This window comes from Chiloscyllium punctatum, chromosome 44 (genome assembly GCF_047496795.1).
Source record: "Chiloscyllium punctatum isolate Juve2018m chromosome 44, sChiPun1.3, whole genome shotgun sequence".
Classification (NCBI taxonomy): domain Eukaryota; kingdom Metazoa; phylum Chordata; class Chondrichthyes; order Orectolobiformes; family Hemiscylliidae; genus Chiloscyllium; species Chiloscyllium punctatum.
In genome coordinates, this window is record NC_092782.1 from 62,000,200 (window position 1) to 62,027,937 (window position 27,738).

At 39.5% G+C, this 27,738-nt stretch overlaps 1 protein-coding gene across 1 annotated transcript; it reads left to right on the forward strand.

Moving 5' to 3' along the window:
• The first annotated feature begins 213 nt into the window (after positions 1-213).
• hspa14 (heat shock protein 14) lies at positions 214-27,738 on the forward strand. Its single transcript, XM_072563069.1, has 14 exons — positions 214-318; positions 3,379-3,459; positions 3,541-3,623; positions 6,483-6,531; positions 7,337-7,442; positions 10,102-10,192; positions 13,483-13,587; positions 14,027-14,188; positions 14,290-14,445; positions 15,426-15,528; positions 18,494-18,709; positions 19,246-19,419; positions 24,353-24,423; positions 27,204-27,738. The coding sequence occupies exons 1-14, from the start codon at positions 262-264 to the stop codon at positions 27,280-27,282; spliced, it is 1,533 nt and encodes a 510-aa protein (XP_072419170.1). The 5' UTR covers positions 214-261; the 3' UTR covers positions 27,283-27,738.

The following is a 27,738-nucleotide window of genomic DNA, read 5'->3' on the forward strand; positions in this document are numbered from 1 at the left end:
TTACTCCAATTGGTGCAGCTCCCCGCACGCTCAGCCATTCGTCACGCTCATTTGGGAGACATACACCAATCAGAATGCGCTTCTCATTCCACACCGCCCCCGCGCACCTACTCCTCAGTCCCATTGTGAAAGCTGCACCAATCAGTGTATCCCTCTCATTGCCCACCGTCACGTTGCTTCTGTTCCTCGCTTCTATTGATCAGCCCCGGAGTCCTCCAGTAGCCTTCCCGGCATGCCTGGCGGTTTCTCCTAGTTACCAAGATGGCGGCCATCGGAGTTCACCTCGGGGACACGTGTAGCTGTGTGGCCGTTTGTAAGGTCTGGGATCCGGGATCCAATTAAATCTTGTCACTGGAGAGAATGTCACTTCATTGATCTACACGAGTGGTCCTATGAACCGCTGTTATTCCGCGGGGCACAGGCATCGAGGGGCTGAATGGCCTCCTGTTCCCATTTTTCATTGATTTCAGTTCATTCTAAAGACAGAAAATCGGCAAATTCAGAGACTTAGAGATTTCCAGCAGAATCAGTAACAACAGTTGGTGCCTGCGCAATGGAATCAGTCATATCAATCAGGAATTATTACATGAAGCAAAATTATGAAATGAAGGCAGAAGCTGATGGATAAACTGACTGGCACAAGAAGAAGGTCACAAATCAAACGACACCAGATTATAGTCAAACTATAACCTGGTGTTTCATTTCTGACTTTGTCTGCCCCAGTCCAACTCTGGCATCTTTTCATCATGGACATGGTGGACTCAAAACGTTAACCCTGTGAAACTTTTCCTGTCTCTGTAGATGCTGCCAGATGTGCTGAGTTTCCCCAGTACTTTCTGTTTTTAGTATGTTGTTGAACTCCATGTTCAATTTAGAAGACTGTAAAATGCTTTGTGTGATTTAGCCAAGATGAATAAGTAGGCAAATGCATGGAAGATGAGGTATAATGTGGCTAAATGTGAGGTTACCCACTTTGGTAACAAAATCAGGAAGGCAGATCATTATCTAAATGGTGATAGAGTGAGAAAGGAGGCTTGGGTGTCCTTGTTCACCAGTCACTGAAGGTAAGCATGCAGGTGCAGTAGGTGATGGAGAAGGCAAATGGTGAGACCACACCTAGAGTATTGTGCAGTTTTGGTCTCCTTGCCTCAGGAAGGATGTTCATGCTGTGGAGAGAGTAAAACAAAGATTTACCAAACTGATTCTTGGGATAGTGGAACTGATGTATGAAGAGAACTGGATCAATTATGACTTTATTCACTGAAGTTTAGAAGAAAGAGGCAGATCTCATAAAAGCCTATAAATTTTAACCAGGAATTGATAGGTTAATCACAGGGAGGATGTTCTCAATAACCGATTCATGAACCAGGAACTAGTCAGACAGTTTTTCTTTAATTTAAGAAAGCAAGTGTTGGTTTTATTGTACTAAAACTGACTGAGGTAAAAATGTTAAATACATTCCAGCTTCCACTAATGTGTGTGTACGCACTGAAATAAACACACCTGCAGATTCAGATACAGAGTAGAAAGGGTTGATTTAGCTAGATTCAAGTTCAAACAATGATAAAGTGAAGTTCAAAGTTTTGTAGCTTGTTTTCTTGTCTGGTTGCATATTGGATTAGATGGCCTTGCTTTCAGTGTTGAGGTGGTTTAAAGTTTAAATGGAGTTTTCTGGAAATGTTGCTGGAAAGTTGAAATCGTTCTTTAAAAATTTGTCTTCTGCAGCAATGGAGAGACAATCAAATTTAGTAGACTTGAGTTCGACCTCTAGACGAGGTGAAACATATGCTTTGAACGCGCATTCTCGCATTCTCTCACTCTCTCACTAGCTGGTCAGGTGAATTTATTTTCTAGTATCAGTAGTGCAAGCAATACTCACTTAGCTGATTTAGAAAGCTAGCTTTTGTCGTGGTTATGGGTATGTTCGCTAAGCTGGAATGCTGATTTTCAGATGTTTCTTCTCTGTTTAGGTGACATCTTCAGTGCTTTAGAGCCACCTGTGAAGTGCTGTTGTACTGTGTCTTCAGGAATTTATTTGGTACCATTTCTGCTGCTTCTAGTTACAGTTGTTCACTGTAGACTCAAGTATATTGGGTCCAGGTCAATGTGCTTGTTGATAGAGTCCATGGATGAGTGCCATGCTTTTAGGAATTCTCTGGCTGTCTTCTGTTTAGTTTGTCCCAGTCAAATTGGTGGTCCCTGTCATCTGGGTATGGCTACTAGGGACAAGCTGGTTGTGCGTTTAATGACAAGTTAGAGTCTGTCGATCCACAAACACCATCGACAAGCACATTGACCTGGACCCAATATACCGGCCACTACAATGAACAACAGAAATGGAGCCAAATAAATTCCAGAAGACACAGTGCAGCAGCGCTTCACAGGAGGCCCCAAAGCTCTGAAGATGTCACCTAGACAGGCTGAAACATCTGCAAATCAATTTCCCAGCTCGGTGAACATACCCACAACTACAGCAACTGGCACCCGAGCAATAAATCTTTCCGCAAACCTTGTGCTAACTTTTAGAAGGTCAGTGTCTTTTGTTCAAGCGCACAACCTTTGGTTTATTTCCCATCTTTCAGTACAGTAGATGGTTCTATCGATGTCTTTGATAATACAGGATGAGCATTCTTTACAATTCCTGGAGAAACCACTGACTGAAATGGCTTTCGTAGATTTATCTGTGTAGTGTAATTAGATTCATGCTGTGGCTTTGAAACTACCTTTCTTTGTCTCAAAGAAATTTTGACTTTTTAGAAGTCCAATATTTTGCATAAGTGCAACCTTGTAACAGTTTATATAGCATCTTTTCACAATCAAGAGATCACATTATAGTCTATGAAGTAATTCTGAAGTGCTGTAATTGTGATATTGTTGGAAATATGACTGTCTATGCAGACGTATAAAGCTCCAAACAATACAAATGTGACAATGGCTGGATAATTGGTTTTATGATGTTAATTGAGTGCTAAGTCTTGGCCAGAACACTTGGAAAGAATCCCCCAACTTCTCATCAAAATAGTGCCATAGGAACTTGGACCTGAGAGAGCAGACATGAACTACTCTCTGATTAGTCCACCCCTGACAGGGAAGCACTCCCTCAAAATATCACCCTGAGCTGGCAACTTGGAATTATGTGCTACAGTCTTTTTAGTGAAATTGAAACCTGCAATATTTTAACGCTTGAGGCATGCATGCCATAAACAACACCACAGATGACACACAATGGTTGAAAGCTGGTTTGATTATCCACTGCATGATTTATTTAATTATGTGTTATTTAAACATAGTCTCATTTGTGGTTGGTAGCAAATAGTGACAATATATTGTAAAAGTATCTTGTTTGTAATCTGAAACTTGGAATTTATTTCAACCTAGGATGGTCGGGCCGACGTTGTAGCAAATGATGCAGGTGACCGTGTTACCCCAGCAGTCGTTGCTTATAGAGAAAATGAGAAGGTAATTGAGACCGTTTTATGTCTTTGACATTGTACGCATGGTCGAATTAGGAAAGTCTCATTTATTTGCTTTATTTGCTAGATTGTGGGCTTGGCAGCAAAGCAAGGTAGAATCAGGAATGCGTCAAACACTTTCGTGAAAGTGAAACAGATTCTTGGCAGACGGTAAGTTTGAAGAGTTTGCCAGCAGAACCATGTAAATATATCTTTACTAGCCACAGTAGAAATTGCTGTTCAGATATTTGTAGCCCAAATTATGCTATGGGAATATATGAAATATTTGATAGTATTGTATGCACTTCATAAAACATGTGCAAGTGTTGTACATATATCTTGTCTGAGGAGGAGGCTGTGCTATACTGAAATGAAGATAAAGCTGAAGAATTGATTCCAGTTTTTTAAGTTAATCTGACATGTCAAATCTTTAGCTTTGGGATGCAATTGTTCAATTTTCTACTAACAGCTTTGATATTAACACAATATGTTCCATCCAGCAAATTGAGGAGTCGGGTGTGCCACTTCAGTTCTAATTTCTCAGTTAGTTAACTTAAACCCCTTACCTAAAACATCAGGACATTCAGCAATTAAGTAAGTGAATTGGGTGAATCCCTACTTTTAAGAATATATTCTCTCCCTTGAATTTCATTTCTGACATCATTCACTTCTTTTGGAGTGTAATTTCACAGATGCCACAAATCCTCTGGTGAAATAGTCAGTATTTGTGTTCGAACCCGCTGGGGAGTACTCAGACGCTATTTCAATATCATGTTCTTAGACCTAAGAGCTACCCCAGCCTACAGGGTATTTAAAAATGAGAGACCTAACACATCTTTATTATAAAACTGCTAAATTATAAAATGAAACTCGAGTAATCCATTCTGATGAGGGGGAGAAGTAGTTCTGTTTCCAGTAGCATTAGCCCTGAAAGGAGTTTTATCATTGGGATGGACTAAATCTGAACCTGACTTGGACCAAGCTTCTAACAAAAAGGAGAAATAGACCAGGAAAAGTGTTTTAAAATGAGAAACGGTGAAGAGAGATGAAATGGATGAAAATATAGTTAAACCAAAGATAAAAGAAGGAATATGATCGAAGGGCAAAGTAGAAGCAATGATAAAGTTAAAATGTTCTAGAAATGCTTCCTGAAAACTACACAAAATAATAAAATACCCAGCCGAAAATAAAAAAACTTGTGATTCAAAATGTGAACACATTGTAAACATATCAATATATGGTGCTGACAAAAGTGTGAGAAATACACGATCTGGACCTGGAGATGGTCTGGGGAAAGGTACACATATTAAAGCTTTGTCCATAATTGTGCTGACATAAATAATACAAAAGTTAAAACAGCAAGTTCACCTTAAGGTGAATAATGCTGTGATTGGAGCTGCACCCTATTGTAAGCTAAAATATCTTTAGAAAGGGCATGGCACATTGTGAAAGAAAAAGTTAATAAAATGAATAAAATACAAAATGACAACAAAATACAAAATTGATAAAAAGGAGTTTGTATTTGGGATAATGGAAACACTATTAGTAAAGCTAAGGGACAGCTCCGATTTCAAGTCTTTTCTGGAGTTGTTTGCAGACCCCTCAGCAGTGCTGAGAGGGATATAAAATGGTGAAAATAAAGATGATATTCTGTTTTATTCCTGATACTAAAATATCCGTCTATCTGCATCGTAGGGCGCTGACTTATTACATTCATAGGACATGCTTACTGATTGTGGGGGGAATATCTCTTGAAATTGTAAGTTATATTGGAACAGGCATGCCACTATTTTAATCATTCGGTGCTGTAGTCAGGTGAGGTGTGAGGGTTAATTCTGCAGCTGAAAATTTTAAGCCAATCATAGTTTTTCATTTCCCACCCTTTCAAACATTGTTGGCATGCAGGGATTAGGTCCATCGATTGTCTTAGCATGCAGATTTGTTTTTGATTGCTGTAGTGTTTCACATTTTCTTATTCATTAATGGGATATGAGTTTGGCTTGACTTGTGCCTTGGTGGATAGTCTTTGAGAAGTGTGGAGATGAGAAACTTGCTGCAGGATTTCTAGCTTCTGACCAGCTCTTGTAGTCACAGTATTTATGTGGCTGGTGCAGTTCAGTTTTTGATCAGTTGTAATCTCCAGGATGTTGTTAGTAGGGGATTCAGTAGTGGTATTGCCATGAAATGTCCAGCGGTAATGGTTAGATTCTCTCCTTATGGTGATGATCATTGCTTGGCATGGTGTCACTTGCCGCTTATCAGCCCAGGCCTGTATATTTATTGTCACTCTTGCAACATTTGGACTTGGACTGCTTCAGTATCTGAGGAGTCATTGCTGGTTAGAGGGACAGTTTTAATATGGAAAATAACAGAGAAAGAAGCGTGACAGTTTGAAAGAAAAGGCGAATATCTTGGAGAGGTGCACTGAAGCCACTTAACTCTAAAAACAAAGATTAAATATTTGAAGTACAAAACAGTTGAGAATGCTGTTTCACTGTTCATTTCGGAAGAAAGAGCTGTAACCAAATATTAGTCCTTCCTTTTCCTTCCAGAGATGCTGGCTGCCCTTTCTTGCATTTCTAACACATTGATATTTCTGGACAATTTGCTTTTGGTCAAGGTGAAACAACAGTGAGAGTATAGCAGAACAGATCAGGATTTAGATGTGCACAGGCAATACCAATATATACAAAGCTTATGGGCCATATCCTTGAAAATGATAATAGTTAGTGCTTGTTTTTGACCACCACAGAGTCAATGGGCTAAAGGGTCTTTTTCTGTAATGTAGACCTCTCTGACTAGTTTCCATTTTAGGCATGTGTAGGAGCTTTTCCAGTTAGTAAGTCGTACAGTGACTGAAGCATAATAAATTGTATTACTTGTCTCTTGTCAATATTTTGTATAATTTTGTAATTGGAGAGTATGAAATACAAATTTCAAAAGAAATAAAGATTTGTCATTTTAAACATTAATATTTTTCAATTAAATTGTGTCCTTCCATTTTCAAAGTTGCTTCTAACTTTTTGCTAGTTTCGACGATCCTCAAGTTCAGAAGCATGTGGCAAAAAGCAAGTGTTCTGTAAGTATTGAAATAAAGGAGGCTGTAACCTATTTTAATAAAGTAATTGCCATGGCTTTTTACGGTTTCTTTTAAAACAAAATCTGAAACTTTTTGTAGCTCACAATTAATCAACCAACTGTCTTCCATTTTCGTTAATCAACTCAGAAAGCAATGTGCTGCTAGAGTTTGACTTGACAGCTGCAATAACTTTTTAAGTGGCTCTTTGAAATATGTTACTAAAAGGTGGACTTGACTAAGTTTGAAATGAAAAAGCTTCGAGTTTTTTTTTAGAAGTTAAAAAAATGCTGGACATTTTCATTAGCTTGGGCAGTTCCTGTGAAGAGCGAAATAGTGAACGTTACAGATCAGTGACCTTTCATCATAACAAATGTGTGCTCCTTTTTTAAGAACACACCATAAGCAATGGTAAAAAGGAGAATATTGAGTGCGTTCACTCCAAGTAGCAGTCTTACACTCAAAATATTTTGTGTTTTTACTAGTTGTATCAAACGGAAGAATTTGAGGAAAGTTTGCCAAAACAGTACATATGTCACCAGTTGAAGATTACCTCAGTAAAAAAAAATAGTATTTTCACACCAGCTGCTTATCGAGAGGGAATAATGAAGCACTGATCTAATCTGAGTGTTACCAAAACAGTCACACTTACTGCAAAATGTACAGAATTATAGTGACATGGCAACCTTTTCATGCTCTGTGCAGCAAAATATTTACAGTTTACATTCTGTCAGTTAATTTGATGTTTGCAATTTGACTCCAATTATGAGAGAATTAATTTGATTTTTCTTTTTAAATGTTTAAACAGGTTATTGAAAAGGATGGGAAACCTAGATTTGAAATTGATACTGGGGAAGAGCTCAAGATTGTCACTCCAGAGGAAGTAATAAAGTTGATATTTGCAAAAATGAAGGGTAAGTGCAACTCTGTCGAGGAAAATTTACATCTAAAATTTTAATTTGTATGAAGGAATGAGTAACTCTGCTTCCATAGGACATGTGATTATGAACTGGAGCAAGCATCTGCATATTGCAAAATTGAAGGAAACTTTAGCCATGGAAATGTGCTGATTATATAATTCTTTGTGCACATGAGCTCAAACTAATACAATGATCCCAAGACGTGGAGTCATACTTAGGAACAGATAGAATGTTTTAATGAACTAACCTGCAAAATGACTAGAAACGAGATTGTTAATAATAAAATGAGAATATGAATTTATTCTGAGAGTGAAGAGCAGTTGCCCCATGTACAAAGACAAAACTCAACTGCATACAGAATCCCAACAGTATGGTAGCAGGCCATTCAGCCTATTGAGTCCACACTGACCCTTGAAAAACATCCCACCCGGACCCACCCTCCTGCCCTACCCTTGTAACCCTGCTTCTCCCATGGCCAATCCACCTAGCCTGCACATCCTTGAACTGTGGGAGGAAGCCAGAACACCTGGAGGAAGCCCACACAGACACAGGGAGAATGTCTGCACTCAGACAGTCGCTGCAGGGTAAAATTAAACCCAGATCAATGATGTTGTGAGGGGACAGTGTAACCACTGAGCCATCATGCCACCTGAATATGTCAGTAATGGATCAGAGTCACTGATTGGGGAGGGGGTTAGATGGGGTTAGTCACATGGAAAACACTCTACTAACTGGAGGAATAACTGACATAAATGGATATGACTGTGGTTGTCAGAAACCACTTATCCTAACTTCATATTTTAAACATCCTGGAATTCTCTGTCCAGCCCACAAGGACTACAGTGATCTTTGTGGAAGAGGTCTATCATCTCTGACTAACTGAAAATGGCAATAAATGCAGCTTTACAACATCCTGAGAATAAGATTTTTTTTCTAAACCCTCAAAATTCAGAAATCTGAATTGTTTAAAGTGGAACAGTGGCTACAATGAACAGTCTAAAAAACTTTGTTTCTGTTACGCATGCTAAGTGACTTAATCAGGCTGACGCAATAAAAAAATTGTATCATTGTCCATGTGAGATTATCAGGGTGAATGAGCAGAAAATCACACCGGTTGAAATATTTTCTCACCTCATCTTCATTATACTGCTATTTAAAAGAGGAAAGAAAACAACTTGAATTTCAGTAGTGCCTTTCACAAACACGTTACAACCACTGAAGTACTTTTGAAGTGTACTGACCCTTGTAATGGAAGTATAGTGACTAGTCATACATGGCAAGCACAAATATGATGAACAAGCATTAGACTTTTGTAATGTTGACTAGGGGATAAATATTGAAAATGCCGAAGATTACTCCCCTGTTCTTTGCAAAATATTCCATTTCATTCACCCAAGGGAGCCTCCCTTTATTGTTGCATTCAGAAAATAACTTTACAACAGTATAAAACCTCCTTAATGCTTTAGTGGACTATTAATGTGTATTTTAGTACTTCAGTCCTGATGTGGGGTTTAAACCTGCAATGTGTGTCTCAGGTGAGAGTGTTCCTAATTAACCAATGGCTGATGAGGATATTCATATTCAACGCTGGAGTAAAATTATGACTTGGAGGTGATGGTGTGGTCCACCCCAGTCCAAGGTTAGAGATCACACAGCACCAGGTTATAGTCCAACAGGTTTATTTGGAAGCACTAGCTTTCAGAGTGCTGCTCCTTCATCAGGTGGTTAAGGAGCAGTGCTCCGAAAGCTAGTGCTTCCAAATAAACCTGTTGGACTATAACCTGGTGAAATAAAATTATGTAAGCAAACAATGAAATCTCAGATAAAACTGAAAATGCAGGAGAAACTCACCCATGGTGGCATCATCTTTATGAAAAGAAAATAATAAATATTTCAATTCAATCTGACTCCTTCAGAACTAAAAGGGAATAGAAAAGGCTAGGTTTTTTTTAATGCTAATGTCTGAGGGGGTGAGGAACAAGTAGAATGAATAGCGATGGTGTGCAGAACAAAGCAAACATAGTACAGTGATGGTTAAGGAGAGAGAGAGAGATGAGAAATAGGTGGAAATAATAGATGTGGAAAGGAGAAAATGGGTCCACTCTGCTGAGAGCAATGCCAGGAACACGGTCATGCTCTGAAGTTGTTGAACGCAATGTGGAGTCCTAGAGGCTGTAAAGTGCCTAAATGGAAAATGGAGCTGCTGTTCCTCCAGCTTGCATTGAGCTTTAACAAAAACAGAAGTTGCTGGAAAAGCTTAGCAGGTCTGTCAGCATCTGTGCAGAGAAATCAAAGTTAATGTTTTTCAGGTCCAGTGACCCTTCAGTTCTGGGGAAGGGCCATCATACCTGAAACATTAACTCTGATTTCTCTCCACAGATGCTGCCAGACCTGCTGAGCTTTTCCAGTAACTTCTGTTTTTGTTTCTGATTTACAGTATCCGCCATTCTTTCAGTTTTTATTTGGCATTTAGCTTTGATGGACCATTGTAACAAGTCAAGGAGGCAGTGTGATCATGAAGTTTGGGCTAGTGACCCAGCTTGTAATTGTGGCGTACAGCATTAATGATGATGGTGCTTTACAAATCACATAACCTAACCTAGTTTACAGCTTTTAAAAAAATTCTTCTTGGTCAATTGATTTTTGTTTACAGAAACTGCGCAATCAGCATTGGGCTCTGATGCAAATGATGTTGTTGTGACTGTCCCACTAGACTTTGGCAAGAACCAGAAAAATGTTTTAAGGTAGGCTAGGCAGACCTTAATCTATCCAATCATAAAAATTCAGACTGAACCACTTAATTGTCATCAGTCCGTGCATTTAAATGTTTGGCTCATGTCTTTTTGTTGGCTTATATCTTGCTATAGCTTCTTCTTGTTTCTAATTTTTTTTGAGAGATTCTTCTGTGTTAACTTTGTGCTTTGTTTTAGCCTGAATACTATAGAACATAGAAAAGTACAGCACAGTACAGGCCCTTCAGCCCACGATGTTGTGCCGATGATTAATCCCAATCTAAAATAAAGTAACTTAACCTACGCACCCCTCAACTCACTGCTATCCATGTGCATGTCCAGCAGTCGCTTAAATGTCCCCAATGACTCTGCTTCCACCACCACCGCTGGCAAAGCATTCCATGCATTCACAACTCTCTGTGTAAAGAACCTATCTACGATGTTTCCTCTATATCTTCCTCCTAACACCTTAAAACTATGACCCCTTGTGGCAGTCAATCCCGCCTGGCGGAAATGTCTCTTGCTATCGACTCTCATTACCTTGTACGCCTTGATCAGGTCACCTCTCTTCCTCCTCTCCAGAGACAAAAGTCCAAGCTCTGCCAACCTCTCCTCAAAAGACAAGCCCTCCAGTCCAGGCTAGCATCCTCGTAAACCTCCTTTGCACCCTCTCCAAAGCCTCCGCATCTTTCCTGTAATAGGGCAACCAGAAATGGAAACAGTGTTCCAAGTGTGGTCCCACAAGGGTTTTGTAGAGCTGCAGCAAAACCTCGCGACTCTTACACTCGATCCCCCTGTTAATGAAAGCCAAACCACCATATGTTTTCTTAACATCCCTAACCACTTGGGTGGCAACTTTGAGGAATCTATGCATTTGAACACCAAATCCTGCTGTTCCTCCATACTGCCAAAAATCCTATCTTTAATCCTATATTCAGCATTCAAGTTCGACCTTCCAAAATGCATCACTTTGCATTTATCCAGGTTGAACTCCATCTGCCATTTCTCAGCCCAGCTCTGCATGCTGTCAATGTCGCACTGCAGTCTGCAATGACCAGTAGAGTGCCACATGGATCAGTGCTGGGTCCACTACTTTTCGTCATTTGTATAAATGATTTGGATGCGAGCATAAGAGATATAGTTAGTAAGTTTGCAGATGACACCAAAATTGAAGGTGTGTGGACAGCGAAGAGGGTTACCTCAGATTACAACAGGATCTGGATCAGATGGACGAATGGGCTTGGAAGTGACAGATGGAGTTTAATTCAGATAAATGCGAAGTGCTGCATTTAGGGAAAACAAATCTTAGCAGGACTTATACACTTAATAGTAAGGTCCTAGCGAGTGTTGCTGAACAAAGAGACCTTGGAGTGCAGGGTCATAGCTCCTTGAAAGTGGAGTAGCAGGTAGATCGGATAGTGAAGAAGGCGTTTGTATGCTTTCCTTTAATGGTCAGAGTATTGAGTACAGGAGTTGGGAGGTCATGTTGCGGCTGTACAGGACATTGGTTAGGCCACTGTTGGAATATTGCGTGCAGTTCTAGTCTCTTTCCTATGGGAAAGATGTTGTGAAACTTGAAAGGATTCCAAAACGGTTTACAAGGATATTGCCAGGGTTGGAGGATTTGAGCTATAGGGAGAGGCTGAACAGGCTGGGGCTGTTTTCCCTGGAGCATCGGAGGCTGAGGGGTGACCTTGTAGAGGTGTACAAAATTATGAGGGGCATGGATAGGGTAAATAGACAAATTTTTTCCCTAGGGTCGGGGAGTCCAGAACTAGAGGGCATAGGTTTAGAGTGAGAGGAGAAAGATATAAGAGAGACCTAAGGGGCAACTTTTTCACGCAGAGGATGATACGTGTATGGAGTGAGCTGCCAGAGGAAGTGGTGGTGGCTAGTACATTTAAAAGGCATCTGGATGAGTAATTGAATAGGAAGGCTTTGGAGGGATATGGGCCGGGTGCTGGCAGGTGGGACTATCAGGTTGGGATATCAGGTAGACATGGGCGGGTTGGACCGGAGGATCTGTTTCCATTCTGTACATCTCTATGACTCTATGAATAGCCCTTGATATTATCAACGGCACCTCCAACCTTTGTATCATCAGCAAACTTACTAATCCACCCCTCAACATCCTCATCCAAGTCATTTATAAAAACTACAAAGAGTAGAGGCCAAAGAACAGAGCCCTGTGGGACGCCACTCACCACTGACCTCCAGCCAGCCAATTTTGAATCCAGATAGCCAAATCTCCTGTATCCCATACCTCCTGACTTTATGAATGAGCCTATGGTCGGGAACCTTGTCAAATGCCTTGTTGAAGTCCATGTACCCCACATCTACTGCTTGACCTTTGTCAACATGTCTCATCACCTCCTCAAAGATCTCAATAAGATTTGTGAGGCATGATCTGCCCCTCACAAAGCCATGCTGACTGCCTTTAATCATGTTGTGCTTTTCCAAATAGTCATAAATCCTATCCCTCAGAATTCTTTCCAAAACTTTGTTGACCACAGATGTAAGACTGACTGGTCTGTAATTGCCTGGGATTTCCATATTCCCCTTCTTGAAAAGAGGAGCAACTTTCGCTTCCTTCCAATCCTCCGGTACGACTCACGTGGAGAGTGAGGAAGCAAAGATCTTCAGCGGCTTAGCAACCTCCTTTCTTGCTTCTTGGCGCAACTCAGGATAAATCTGCTCTGGCCCTGGCGACTTATCAATCTTAATGTTAGCCAAATTTCTTGCACATCAATTTCCTTAATCTTGGTCTGTTCAAACCCATATCCCAGCTCCTCACAGTTCTCATTCACAACAAAGTACCTTTCCTTAGTGAAAACCAAAGCAAAAAACTCATTTAGGGCTTCCCCTATCTGCTCAGATTCCACGCACAAGTACCCTCCGCTATCCCTGATCAGCCCTACCTTCTCCCTGATAATTCTCTTATTCCACTGAGTAAAATGCCTTTGGGTTCTCCCTAATCTTTCTTGCCAAGCCTTTTTTGTGTCCCCTCCTGGCTTTCCTCAGTCCATTTTTGAGCTCCTTCCTAGCAAGCCTGTAAACCTCTAAAATTGTGCTTGACCCTTGCTTCCTCCACCTTACGTTATCTGCCTTCTTCCTTTTGACGAGAAGCTCCTCTGTTCTTGTCATCACTGCCTCATCTACTATAGTTAACAAGTAGCTATCTTAGTAATTAACTAACCCCTATTTCGGGGAGGAAACAGATTTCCAGCACTCTTTCTTTGATCGGAGATTTTCATTATTGAAACATCTGTGTCAGACTATGTCCTATATGCTTTGTTTTGTAGACAGGCAGCCCAGGCAGCTGGTTTCAATGTCTTGCGATTGATTCATGAACCTGCAGCAGCTCTTCTTGCATTTGGAGTTGGACAGGAGTCACCTACTGAGAAGAGGTGGTGTATTTTGATATTTTAATGGTGTACATTTATTTGAAGCATTTTAATTCACTAGATGTCATGGAATGGTTAGTTTTAGTTCTATAAATATTTGCATTGCAATACTTCATATTACTTTGTGTTATTTACAATTTTGTGAATTGAAATGGGATTTATACATATATTATTTTTTAATTAATTGACATTTTCATTAGATGATTCAGCCGCAAACTAAATCTGCTGATGGGCTCTAATAGTGTTGCTGTATAATCTCAGGGATCGTATCTCATTCAGTTTAATTGTTCAAAGCAATGTGAATATCTGCACTTAAACATTGAGTTTGGTAATGTAACCCAACTATTTCTGGCTTTCAGTTGAGTAAACTCATTTTGTGCAAGATAAGCAATGGAATCTACAGTTTTCATGTAATTTTATCTTTTTCTCTATCCATGTATAGTAATGCACTGGTTTACAAACTTGGTGGATCATCACTATCTGTTACAATAGTAGAGATAAATAGTGGCATGTACAGAGTCCTTGCCTCTCATACTGATGACAGCATAGGAGGAGAGTGTTTCACAGAAGCATTGGCACTCTATTTAGCTTCAGAATTCCAGAGGTAAGAGCTTATACAGAAGAAATAGAGATAATGTTGGATCACTTTCAACACTGACTCTACTTCTGCAAGAATGAAATTCTAAACTTTTTATTTTATAACAGATTGTTTAAGCACGATGTTAAGAGCAATACGAGAGCCATGATGAAACTTATTAATAGTGCTGAAGTTGCTAAGCACACATTGTCAACTTTGGGAAGTTCCAACTGTTTTTTAGATTCACTTCATGAAGGCTTAGATTTTGACTGCAGTATATCCAGGTATGTATTTAGTTGTGAGAGGCCAAGCGACATGTTGATGTTGAACCTTATTAGTAGACCAATTATTGTTATATTAGACCTCTATATGAAGCTTCTAGCTCGACAGTACCAAGCACCAGAGATGGAGATGAAAGGCTTCCATCTCTGTTGTATTGTTCTAGAGATTTTATGTTCAATTTCCTTGGTGCCTGCATTTTCTAGCTACTTATTTCCTAAAAGGCCTGTTACAATTTGAGAAAAAGGGACACTTTGCACTCTTAGTTAATTCTGGATTGGTATTGAGCAGCTGTGGCTCCGTTTCCGAACCCATGACTAGTTATGGCAGCTCTAACAACTCTTCTGGAATCTGAAAGTCGATTGCTCAGCAAGTCTGTTGGCTAGCACCACCCCTCACCCCATCTCTGTAGAAACCAAGCCACCGACTCCTGTTGTGAGGCTGACTTCTGAATAGGTCACCTGATCCTTCCTTTCACCTCTTCATTCTAGCTTCAATGAAATGGACAGTTTTTAAACTTACAGTCTTATAAAATCTCACATTCATAACAATGCCCTGGTTATTGACCACTTTGCTATAAAGTAAATCCTCTTTATCCATTCTGTGAGGACTCTCTCAATTTTTAATCTTCCATCGATCTCCTTTGATCCAAGCACCAATGAAAGAAGACAGTGTTTTCTGTTAGTAATTAACCTTGTTACTGTTAGGCTAGATTTTTCTGATTGAACATTTCAGCATGATCCTCACCTATAAACCTATAGCCATTTTGAAGAAATTTTTATGGTTAACTTGAATGAAGTATGATATTAAACTGGAAACCCAGTACACAAGCTGGGTTTTATATGACTATTCTTTCCATGAGCAACAAATCTAGAAGCTGTCTAACATTTTACAACTCAATAAAGCTGCAGTGTACTCTAGAATTTGAAATTTTTTATGGGCAGCAGGCTGTCTTTTTATTTTAATTGTATGTCTTTTTTTCCAGAGCAAGATTTGAATCTGTATGTTCTGCATTGTTCATTCAAAGTGTTCAACCTATTCAGAAGCTTGTAGAAGAAGCTGGACTCTCCAGAGGTGAAATATCTAAGGTTTGCATTGGAGATGCTTAACAATAAATGTTGACCTAACCCTTGAATTTCAAACTTTGTCAAGTTTCCAGTTAGCAAGGCAAAAGACCCACTGAACTACCTCCAGGTTCTACTGCTCTCTCTTTCAATTGTCAATACAGAGTAATGGGAGTGATAAATATTCTGTATTTTTTGCTGCTAAAGGTCATAAATCTGTTGTTTTATGTAATAATGCCAGTAAAATACTCCTGCCACAGATGAATGTACAGTTGGTTTAAGCAGTATAGACTTTAATATTCATAGAGAACATATTTATTTGAAACGTTCTCATATTTTATAAAATCATCACAATAATCAACTTGTGAATAACTCCTCCTCACCTAACATCCATATTAATCATACCAAATCAACATTAGCATAAATCTTGCTCATAAATCTACACTGTAACAACTTGTGTACATATAAACCAATCCGGTTATGTTGACATTATGTGAATGGATGCTAATCTAAAGAAACTGTTCCCATTTCTTTTGTAAGCACTCTTTAATAACATGCCGTGCTCTTAATATAGCATACAGTGGATTCAAAGTAACTTATTTGTTTTGCTCCATCGAAAGGCAGGAAACCACCCCAACTATCCCACTACCATAGTTACTTTGCCAGCCATTCTTGTGACCTCTAAGGTGGCCATTCAGAGTAGCTTTTATTCAATGCCAGTCGTAGGACTGTTAGATTATTTTGATGTGAGGCTCCCTGCAATTAAACTGTTCCAGTCTGGTTCCCTATATGCTAGCCTCAACCTCACCATCAGAAACAAGCAACACATGTTCAGTGTGAGATGAGGAAAACATGAACAATTGGACCTCTGCTGATGTGACACTCTGTGCAGTGGGCATACACTCCTCTCTTCCCCTCCCCTCCAAAGACAAATAGAGGGCAATATGGGAAACAGATGGTCATAGTCAATACACAAAGCAAACATCTATCCAAAGGTCGAGGACCGAAATTATCCAAGTCTTAGAAGTAAAGTGACTTGGCCTATTGTGCCAATTTGTTGAAAACATGATTGCTATTTGTGTGTGCACACCCTTTTTGAAAGTAATAGTTACAAAGAAAAACATTTGTTATTTGTAAGATAATATTAATCTCTTATGTTATTAACAGACATGATGTATCATTGATAGGTTTTGTGCTCAAGCAGACACTTTAGGAAATCCTGTTACTTACGTTACTGAGCTGAAGAACCTCAATAGTGCTGAATGGATGTGGAAAAGGCAATAAAAATAAAGTTCTGACCCACTCTAATTTTAGGGCTAATGTAAAGTGTCCTCTCTCTACTGAAAAAAAAAGTTCATTTCAATAACACCAGAGTGTACAATCAGATTTAATTGAAGAAAGTGTACAATACTGAGTGTGTTTGGCTCGTTTTAGTTCCAGCTATTCATGTAGATTCTCCAAGCATTCCAATCCAATTCTTCACTTAAAGCAATTTGTATGTGGCTTTGATTACTACAGTGGTTAGATGTTGAGCAGTGATCATGTTAAATATCATTGATTTAATACTTTTCCAAAGCTAAGTCTTGCCCAAAGCTTTTGTTTCAAGTCTGGGTGTAAGCCCAACAGCTTCCAGACTGTTCTGAAGGCACAATGCACTACACTTTATTTTGTTTGCTCATTGACTCTCCCAACATAAACATTCCTATGCACCTTCAAAACCACCATTCTTGGACTTTATTTTAAAATCACTATTGCTACAGAAATACTTGCAAGTTAATCATTAAACTCCTTCAAATGCACAGAAACGTCATATGCCATGAGTTCAAATGCAAAAATCCAAGTTCAAACATAAATGAAATTAAAATATATATTAAATGACATTCCTTGTATCACAAAAATACTTTACAGTCCATGTAGGGCTCTTGAAATGTCGTCACTTTTGTAATGTATGAAACCCAAATGCCAATTTCTACATGGCAAATTTCCACAGCAACATATCTGTTACTGTTGCTGATTTTTAGATAAATATCTGTAGGACACAATGAACCCCCCTGTTTGTTTGAAACCTGATTTAAAACTTAGAAATGTCAAAATGTTGGATGCTGTAGTTAGCATACAAAATAGAAACAGGAGTATGCCATTCAGCCTTCCAAGCTTGCTTTGCTGTCAAATAAATTGCATCGGGTCTTATTGGAAACAGTGGAAATACCCTCTCCACACCTAACCTTCTCCCTATGCAATGAGCTTTTATTTTCCACAATATCCTTTGCAGCATCCTATTAAATACCTTCTGGAAATTCCCCCTTTATCCACAGCACTTATTACTTCCTCAAATGCTCTAATAAATTGTTTAAACATGGTTTCCCTTTCATGAAACCATGTTAACTCTGTCTGATCACCTTGAACTTATCCAAGTGTTCAGCTATAAATTTAATAACAGTTTCTAACCCTTTTCTTATGGCAGATAATTTGCCATTTCCAATCTAATGAACATTTTTCTCAATCGAGGGCATTTTAGAAAATTAAAAGCAATGCTTCAGCTATCTCACTCATCACTTCTTTTAAGATTGCAAAATAGCAAATATGACTACTATATTAAAAAAGGAATTGAGACAGAAAACAGGAAACTATGGGCCAATTAGCTTAACCTCTGCCATAGGGAAAATGTTAGAAGCTCCCACGCTGTCCTCAACAATCACCACCAAAACCCACCCCACCCCCAACTCAGAATAAATTTGTCTGTTCTAATTAGAATCATGTAGTATAGTGGAAGCCCCATGGCCCATCGAGTCTGCCCCATCAAAAACTATTCTAAACCTACACTAATCCCACTTTCTAACACTTGGCCCATACCTTTGAATGTTATTACATGCTTCTCTAAATTCTGTTTAAAGTTTGAGGTTTCCCATCTTAACTACCTTCCCATGTAATCCATTCCAGATTCCAGTAATTCCTTGCATGTTAATGTAGTATCTTTCATTCTTTTTAGGTTGTTCTTTGTGGTGGCTCTGCACGTATTCCAAAATTGCAGCAAATGATTCGAGATCTGTTCCCAGATGTTGATCTGTTAAATTCCATCCCCTCAGATGAAGTGATAGCTGTTGGTGCAGCTATTGAGGCTGCATTGCTACTAGGGAAGGAGAACAGTTCATTGGAAGAAGAATCTGTAATTGTGGAGTGCTCTGCATGCAACATTGTTGCTAAGGTATTAAAATCTGATATCTGTGATTCCAGGCGCAAAAAACGTCTTGAATGAGTTTTCAATACCATATCTAAATCTCCAAACCACCTATCTGTGTAACTTACAGTTGACACCCTATGATTTACGAACAGTTTTAATGAAAACCAGTGCATTGCAGAATGTATATTTATTTGTCATTTGCCTGTAGCGGTGTCCCTTCGCTTTGATAACTGTGCTGCCCTTCATGTTACTGTTTCACTTGCAAAAATGAATATCCATAACCTTTCACAGTGTAATATTTAATCCATTGTTTCAGCTGCAAATGATTAAATCTGGCTTACAGAGGAATCAGATTGTGCTCAACATTTTTATTATGAATATTATCCTGTATTGCTTTGGTGAAGCAATTACTTTCTCTAGTTTGAAAAAATAATCAAGATTTCAAGATGCTTTATCTTGTAAACAATTCTATTAATGCGATTTATTAATGCAGTAAAATCATTACCCATTACTGCCAATTGCTTGTATGTTATTTTATCCTTTTACTTTCCTGTTCCTAGGAGAGTGATGAGTCTGGATCTGACACATATAAGGTGGTGTTTCCATCAGGTACTCCATTACCAGCAAGGAAACATCATGCTTTTCAAGCACCAGGAAATGTTTCTTCCGTCTGCCTTGAACTGTATGAGTCTGTGGAGAAAGGTTGTGAGCCAGAAAGAAACAAATTAGCACAGGTCAGTGTTTTTCTTTGAGTCTTTACTGAAATAATTCTGTACTCCAGAAGGATGTGCGCACTCTGTCAAAGAGCACAAGGAAGGCTGGGATTGAAAAGATTCTTCAGATGTAAAGAAATCGAGAGGTTTGGGGGATTCTGTGAGGAATTAGATTTAAGATTAGGTTAGATTCCCTACAGTGTGGAAACAGGCCCTTCGGCCCAACCAGTCCACACCAATCCTCCAAAGAGTAACCCACCCAGACCTATTTCCCTCCGACCAATTGACCTAACACTAATGGGGCAATTTAGCATGGCCAATTCACCTGACCTGCACATCTTTGGATTGTGGGAGGAAACCGGAGCATCCAGAGGAAACACACACAGACAGTCGCCCGAGGCTGGGATCGAACCCGGGACCCTGGTGCTCTGAGGCAGCAGTGCTAACCACTGAGCTGCAGATCAGGCATGATCTTATTGAATTATTGAGCAGGATTGAGGGGCCACAAATCTACTCTTAAACAAGCCTTCTGAAAATCTGGAAGAGAGAAATTGTGAAAGAGGAGAGGCAGAAAACTCTCAGAGCACTTGATACTTTTTGGGGAAAAAAGCCTCCATGTTGTGTGAAGCTATATTTCCGCAGATGCTAATGTGTTTTTTTACTGGGCCACCTTAGGCATCTAGGTTTGGCAAACTGTTTGATTTTGGATTTCATCACCAAGCCTGAACTGACCTTGTCCTCATCCTCTTGTCCAGTTATACGTAGTTCAACAGGTTAATTTAATGGTAAATTAACATAAATAATGTAAAGCTCCTCTGGACCCCCTCCAAGGTCAGCACATCCTTCCTTAGATAGGAGGGCCAAAACTGCTCACCATATTCCAAGTGCAATCTGACCAGAGCTTTATACAGCCTCAACCATACATCTCTACTCTTGTATTCTGGCCCTTCTCATTTTCTTTCCTGACTGCTATCTGAATCTGCCTGTTAGCCATATGAGAATTCTGAACCAGGATACCTATGTCCCTTTGTGCTTCAGATTTCCAAAGCCTTTCCCTATTAAGAAAATAGTCTATGCCTCTATCCTTCCTACCAAAGTATGTATCTCACGCTTTTCCACAATGTATTCTGTCAGCCACTTCTTTGCGCACTCTTAAGTTGTCCAAGTCCTTCAGCAGCCTCCCTGCTCACTCAATACTACCTGCCTCTCCACTTATCTTTGTGTCATCTGCAAACTTCACAACAGTGCCCTCAGTTTCTTCATCCACATTGTCCATGTGAATAGCTGCATTCCCAATACTGACTCCTGAGGAACCATACCAGTCACCAGCTTCCAGCTTGAAAATGAGCCCCTTTATCCGCGCTCTCAGTCTCTGCCAGTCCTCTATCAATACCAGTACCTTGTCCATAACACTGTGGGCTCTTGTCTTATTTAGCACCTTGTCAAAGGCTTTCTGGAAATCCAAATAGATCACTACTGCTGGCTCTCCTTTGTCTAACTTGCTCATTACCACCTCAAAGAATTCTAATAGATTTTTCAAGCATGACCTTCCCTTGATGAAGCTGTGCTGACTCTGACCGTGCACTTCCAAGTACTCCGCAATCTCATCCATAATAATGGACTCTCAAATCTTACCAACGATCAGGGACAGGCTAACTGGCTGTTAAGTTCCCTTCTACCTCCCGTCTTTCTTAAATAGAGGTATTACATTAGCCATTTTCCAATCCTCTGGGATCCTCTCTGACTCCACTGATTCCTGAAAGATCAGCACTAGTGCCTCCGTAATCTCCTCATCTATCTCCTTCAGAACTCTGGGATGTAGTCCATCTGGTCCAGGTGACTTATCCACCTCAGGCCTTTCCATTTCCACAGTATGTGCTCCATAGTAATGGCCACTACATTCACCTCTGCCCCTGAATCTTTTGAAGTTCTGGTATGCTACCGGTGTCTTTCACTGTAAATCAATGCAGAGTACCTATTCAGTTTGTCCATCATTTCATGGTTTCCCTATTACTACTTCTCCAGCCTAATTTATTTTTAGATTAGATTCTCTACAGTATGGAAACAGGCCATTTGGCCCAACAAGTTCACATTGACCTTCTGAAGAGTAACCCACCCAGACTCACTTCCCCAATGCACCTAACGCTACGGGCAATGTAGCATGGCCAATTCACCTAACCTGCAAATCGGTGGATTGTGGAAGGAAACTGGACCACCCAGAGGCAACCCACACAGACATGGGGAGAATGTGCAAACTCCAGTCAACTGAGGCTGGAATCGAACCCGAGTCTCTGGCGCTGTGAGGCAGCACTGCTAACCACTGAGCCACCATGCTGCCCCAGTCCAGTGATCACTCCTGTCACCTTTTTATATAGTGTAAAAATGTTTTGTCTATTTTTTACCCTCATGTTGTGTGTGTCTCTCCCCCCCCCCCCCCCCTCCAAACCCGGCTCTGTTACCTTTTAGTTATCCTCTACTGATCTTTGAAAGGTTTCCCAATCCTTTGGCTTCACAACATTGTATGCTTTTTCTCTTGTGTATTTGCTGTTCCTGAGATCCCTTGTCAGCCATGGTTGTCCTTGCCTTAGTATGTTTCATGTTCCTTAAGATGAACTTCTGCTGTGCCTCCTGAATTACCCTGCTCCACTATCTTCTGTGATAGACTCCCTTTCCAATCAATTCTGGTCAGCTCCTCCTTCATGACTTTGTAGTTAACTTTACTCAGCTGTAATACCGTTACATCTGATTTTAATTTCTCCCTCAACCCTTGATGAATTTTATCGTATTATGGTCACTGTCCCCTCGGGGTTCCTTCATCTTCAGCTCCCTAATCAAGTCTGCCTCATTACGCATCACCAAATCCAGAATTGCCTGTTCCCATGGGCTCAACCACAAGCTGCTCCAGAGAAACCATCCTGTAAATATTCCATAAGTTCCTTTTCTTGAGATCACAACCACCCTGATTTTCCTAGTCCACCTTCATATTGAAGTCCCTCAATAGACCCTGTAATACTGCCTTTCTTGCATGCATTTTCTGTCTCCTGGTTTTATTTTCTTCCCCACATCTGGACTACTGCTAGGAGGCCCGTACACAACTCTCATTCTGGTTTTTTTTTCCCCTTTGTGGTTCCTCATTTGTATGTCCGCAGATTCTGCACCTTCTCACCTCAGATCACTTAGAGTCCTAAGGCACAGAAACAGACCCTTTAGAACAACCAGTCCATGTAGAACCTAATCCCAGACTAAACCAGTTGCACCTGCCCATGTCCCTCCAAACATTTTCTAGTCAAGAATTTATCCAAATGTCTTTTAAACACTGTAACTGTACCCGCATTCATCTCTGGAAGTTCGTTCCACACACGAACTGCTGTCTGTATAAGAAAAATTGCCTCTCATGTTTTTTGTTAAACTTTTCTCCTCTCACCTTAAAAATACGCTCCCTAGTCATGAACTTGCCCACCTTGGGGGGGGAAAAAAACACCTGCCGTTTACCTTATCTATACCCCTCATGATTTTATAAACCTCTATAAGGTCACCTCTCAACCTCCTACACTCTGGTGAAAAAAGTCCCAGTCTATCCAGCTTCTCTTGATCTTCACATCGATTTAATTTCCTTTCTTATTAAGAAGGCAAGCAACCCACCTCACTCATCTGTCTGTCTTTTTAGTAGGATGCATGTCTTTGGAATTAAACTCACTAAGTTGTCATTAATTGCTGAAGTTGTCAGGGAAATTTGGAACATTTATGTTTTGCAGTCACCCTCCCCACCCCTTTTTCTTTGATTCTAGAGCAATAGCAGGTTTGCACAAGAATGCTGATTTTAATCAGTTAGTTGTAGCTGCCAACAACCATCCAGAGCTGACTGGCTTTAAAAAAAACAAAATTATTACAAGTGTTCATTCAATAATTCTGAAGATTTCCTCTGGATTATGTCTAGTAAAATGCTGATTCTATGTATGAAAAGTGAGTTCATGATTTTGTTGCACGGTGTAGATGGAAAAATTTTTTCTATTATCAAGGATAAGGTTAACATTGCAGGTGACTAGATTTTGACGTTCTTGTTGTAGCTAAAACTCAAATAACAAGACCAATGTATGTTTTATTTCCAAAAGGGATGCTAGTTAAGTTTAGGTTTTGATTACTCTATTTCTGTTAGACAGTTGTTCCAGTGTTTGGCATTTGTGGACAAAGCGTTGTTTCCTTCCAGAGTTTACTTGTTTTTATTATTTATTGTTTGTTGATGTGATGGTCTTTTTTCCCAACTGAGCTGGCAAAGGAAGGTGTAGAGCGAAGCTAAGATGTAGCTGTAAAATAAAGTGTACTTGGTGAATCCAGTGATGCTGTGTGCTGATCTTCTGCTGTCCTTGTAACCATGTAATGATATACAATAAAGGAGGTCATATAAAAGGCAAGGAACCCTATCTGGAAGAGTTGTTTTTGAACACAGGCACCTTAAATAAAGACATCTTGTTTGCTCTTCCAGCTGAACTTCTGGAAATACAAATTGTTTTACTTTTTTTAAACTCAAGCTGAGAAAAAGAAAAAGAATAATCAAATATATTGCTAATAGCATCGGTACATTGTGCTGATGTAAATAAATACTGATGAAATAAGCAAATAGAAAAAGCACAATGGTAGAATGAATCTCTTCAGTAAAATCCCAATGGAGAACAAATTCCACAGAGACTGGCCTTTTTCCTATTGTAAGGTTAGAAGTGGGTAACGTTTGCTCATGATTGTGCAACTTGCAGCACTGTTCAGACCCCTGAGATACTGTTTTAAAAGTAGAATTAAGTATCATGTTTTGGACAGTCTGGAGATGAAACCAGTTTTACACCTGGGAAGACAGTGGGCGGTTTATTATGCAATAATTGTAGTATTTTGATCAGATATATGATTAAAATACTCCATTCTACCCTTTATAATATTGTTTTAATTTTGTTTCATTGATTAGATTGTACTCAAAGATTTACAACTGAAGGAAGACGGCAACCGTGACATTCTCTCTGTTCTCACCATGAAAAGGTATGTGTTTCAAAGTTTATTTTAGGAGAATTTGAGAGTGTTTTGTGGGATATTTTAACAAGTTTTTCTTTCTGTCCTAAAGATGTGTGATTCCATAGCCATCAACTATCTTTCAGTATAATTCTCCCTTTTTCTCCCAGTCCCTAGGGCTGTTTATCATTTTTATGGCTAGCGACCGTGCGGAGACATTAAAGTATGATGTCTCAGCCAAATATTATTGTTTGATTGCAGCAAGATTCTCTGATTACCATTTAGGAAAGGTAACCCTTAGTGGGTTTATTTCTTTTCCTATCCAGCATGCTATGCTGTAGCTCCTCTAAATGCTGCCAAGGTAGAGAATTACTGACTCAGTACAAACCAGTCACTAAACCTTGACTTTTCTCATTGCTATGATTTAAGTCTGCACCAATCCTCAGCCACTTGGGCAGCTGGAAGGACTGGGCAGCTGGAAGGTTTGGGAGATAATACTGCAAGAGGAAAGTGATTAAAATCTGAACTGAGTTTAAAGTGAGTCAAGAGACACCAGCTTTTAATGCAAAGATTTGCAATTGACCATAACACTTACCACTGCCAACAATATTACCGAGTTCTAAATGGTGAAAGTGGAAAAAACGTGAACTGTATTGATGGACAGTTGTACTTGGCCCCTAGGTTCAAGTCTGCGTGCCTATACCCTGACAAGGAATAGGATCTGTACCTCTGGTCTGATCTGATTTGATTTACTGTTGTCACATGTATGGAGATACAGGTTTGCTCTATCAGGTTTTTTTATTGAATTCAAACTTTTCCCTCCGCCATAATGGGATTCTAGCACATGTCCTCCGACCATTAGGCTAGGGTTCTGGGTTGTTAGTCCTACACCTGTCTCCCCTGTTTTCTGCCAGCCAGTCAATACTCTATTCATGTTAATATATTACACCGTAAACATATTTTCCACATAAAATATTGATGTGGCACTTTACCATCTGGAAACCCTCAATCATTGAATAATCTTTAATTATAGATTCTAGCACCTAGGCAACACATATCAGGCTGTCTGGCATGTGGTTTCCTGTTTGCCTTTTTTCGTGAAAATAAGGGCTTTACTTGCTGCTTTTCAATTTGATGGAAACTTTCCTGAATGCAGTCAGTTTTAGAAAATTAACACCTCTGCACTCTACTATCTCATTAGCTGCCTCCTTTAAGATGTAGTCCATTTATCAGTCTGCCTTCTATCAGAATGCAGTCCATCTGGTCCTGGAGATTTGACAGCCAACAGCTCCATTAGTTTTTGTACTGCTTCCCCTTTGGGGTTGTAAGTTTACTAAGTTCCCCTCTGTTAATGGACTGTTTTTATCCTCTTGGAAGGTCAGAAGCAAAATGTTTATTGATTTCATCCACCATTTCCTTATTTTTAACAATTAACTCTCCATTTTCTCTTAAATGTGTTATTTTGCCTTTTTTAATAGATACAGAAGCTCTTTGTATCTCTTTTTCTATTTCTAGCTAGTTTTCTCTTGTATTCTAAGTTCTTAGTTCTTCTTAGCCTTCTGGTAATTCTATGCCACTCTTCATATTCTGATCAATATCTTATCTGGAACTCATTTGTTTTCAGTTACATGCACTTTCCTTAAGTTCAATATTTTCCCTAACTACTTTATTTTACCACAGAAAGTAGGTCTTCCCTTTAAATTATTTTGTTGTGATAGGAATATTCTCCTTCTGAAATATCACGGTAAATGTCTGCCATTGTCTGCTTTCGTCTCTGAATCAGTCACGGCTCCAGACTTGGTCACATTATAATGAAAGCATTGTTGGTCAGGAAAATGTTCTTGGCTGCCTCCCACCTATTATAAAGGTCACAGTGATGTGCATTTTTGGCCCAGATTCCTAAAGGAGGAGCTCCTTTCCTTTCCATTGTGCAGTTACATTTTGAGTACATGTACAGGATTCATGATTGGTAGGTGGTTGACTGTGGTTCTAAGTATGTAGTAAACGATCACATGAAATTGCAGGTTTGTTGTTTGGGCAGGATCATTGTCAGGCACTTGTCGTACTTCCTCTTTTAATCTTGCTCAGCTTTTGATTGTCATTTGTACATTCTAATGGATGAATAATATCTTGTATAGGACTGAAGGAGTTAAATGGCTGTTCAAACAAAGTGTTAGTGACCTTTGGAACTGAATTGTTAATTTATCACTTTCAAAATGTTTCAGATATGAAATAATTGGCTGTATGTACATGCAGGTTTGTGGCATAGATAGAAGGCATTAAGCTGTATTTGCCTATATTATCAAACTTGATACTTCCCTTAAGCATTTTAATGAGGCAGTAAAACATGGCACAAAGAATTGCTGCTCCAAGAATGCTGATTATCGCTTTTTACAAATGTTGGCCTGACTAATGTTTACATCATTCACGTATAAGTAGTCGCTGGGAAAGAGCGGTTTTTACAGGAAAGATGGTTCAAAATTAAAGTAACCTGAAAAACATTAGTAAAATTAGTGTATCATCATTAAACCGCTGATGGTCCCTGCTGTGTGTGACCATTTTCCCTCCATCTGTGATTGTCGTATCATATGACAAGGGGGTTGAGAGTTATGTGGAACTGAGGTCACAACCAGATCAGCCATGATCTCATTGAATGGTGAAGCAGACTCGAGGGGCTGAATGGCCTACTCCTGTTCCTATGTTCCTAATGCAGTTCTAATTCCAAAGAGTAAGTAGTCCAGATTGGTACTGTCTATCAGTTTTCAGTCAGTTTGCTATTCTAACATTCATTCAACATATTTTTTTTAAAGGGATGGATCGTTGCATATCACTTGTACAGAGCAAGGAACAGGAATTTCAGAGGCAATCACCATAGATGCTGCATCGTAGGTAATTGACAAGGAACAAACTCTTAGAAGCTCAAGATCCATGTTGTTGAAAGAGACCCCCTACTTGAAGCCACTGTTCCCAACAAGTACACACCTTGATTGATGAAGAGATCCCACCAATAGTATAATCTACTCACATTCTCGACTCTGATTAAATGTTCTTCTGGTTGTTTATTTTATGTAAGAAAATCTGAACTATGGATTGAATATTGAGCCAACTTTAAACGCACTGATGCAGGTTTGATATTGCAATATAAAATGGCAATGAAGTGCTGCAATGGCTGGAAATTTGAAATAAACGTAAAATGGTGGAAATGCTCATTGGGTTGTGCAGCAGCTGCCGGGAAAGTAATCATTCACTTTTCATTGACTATGGTATTGTTATTAAACTTAATACTCGAGTAAATTTAAAATTGGCACTGTTTTTGAAAATAAAACATTGTTTTCTTGGAGTCTA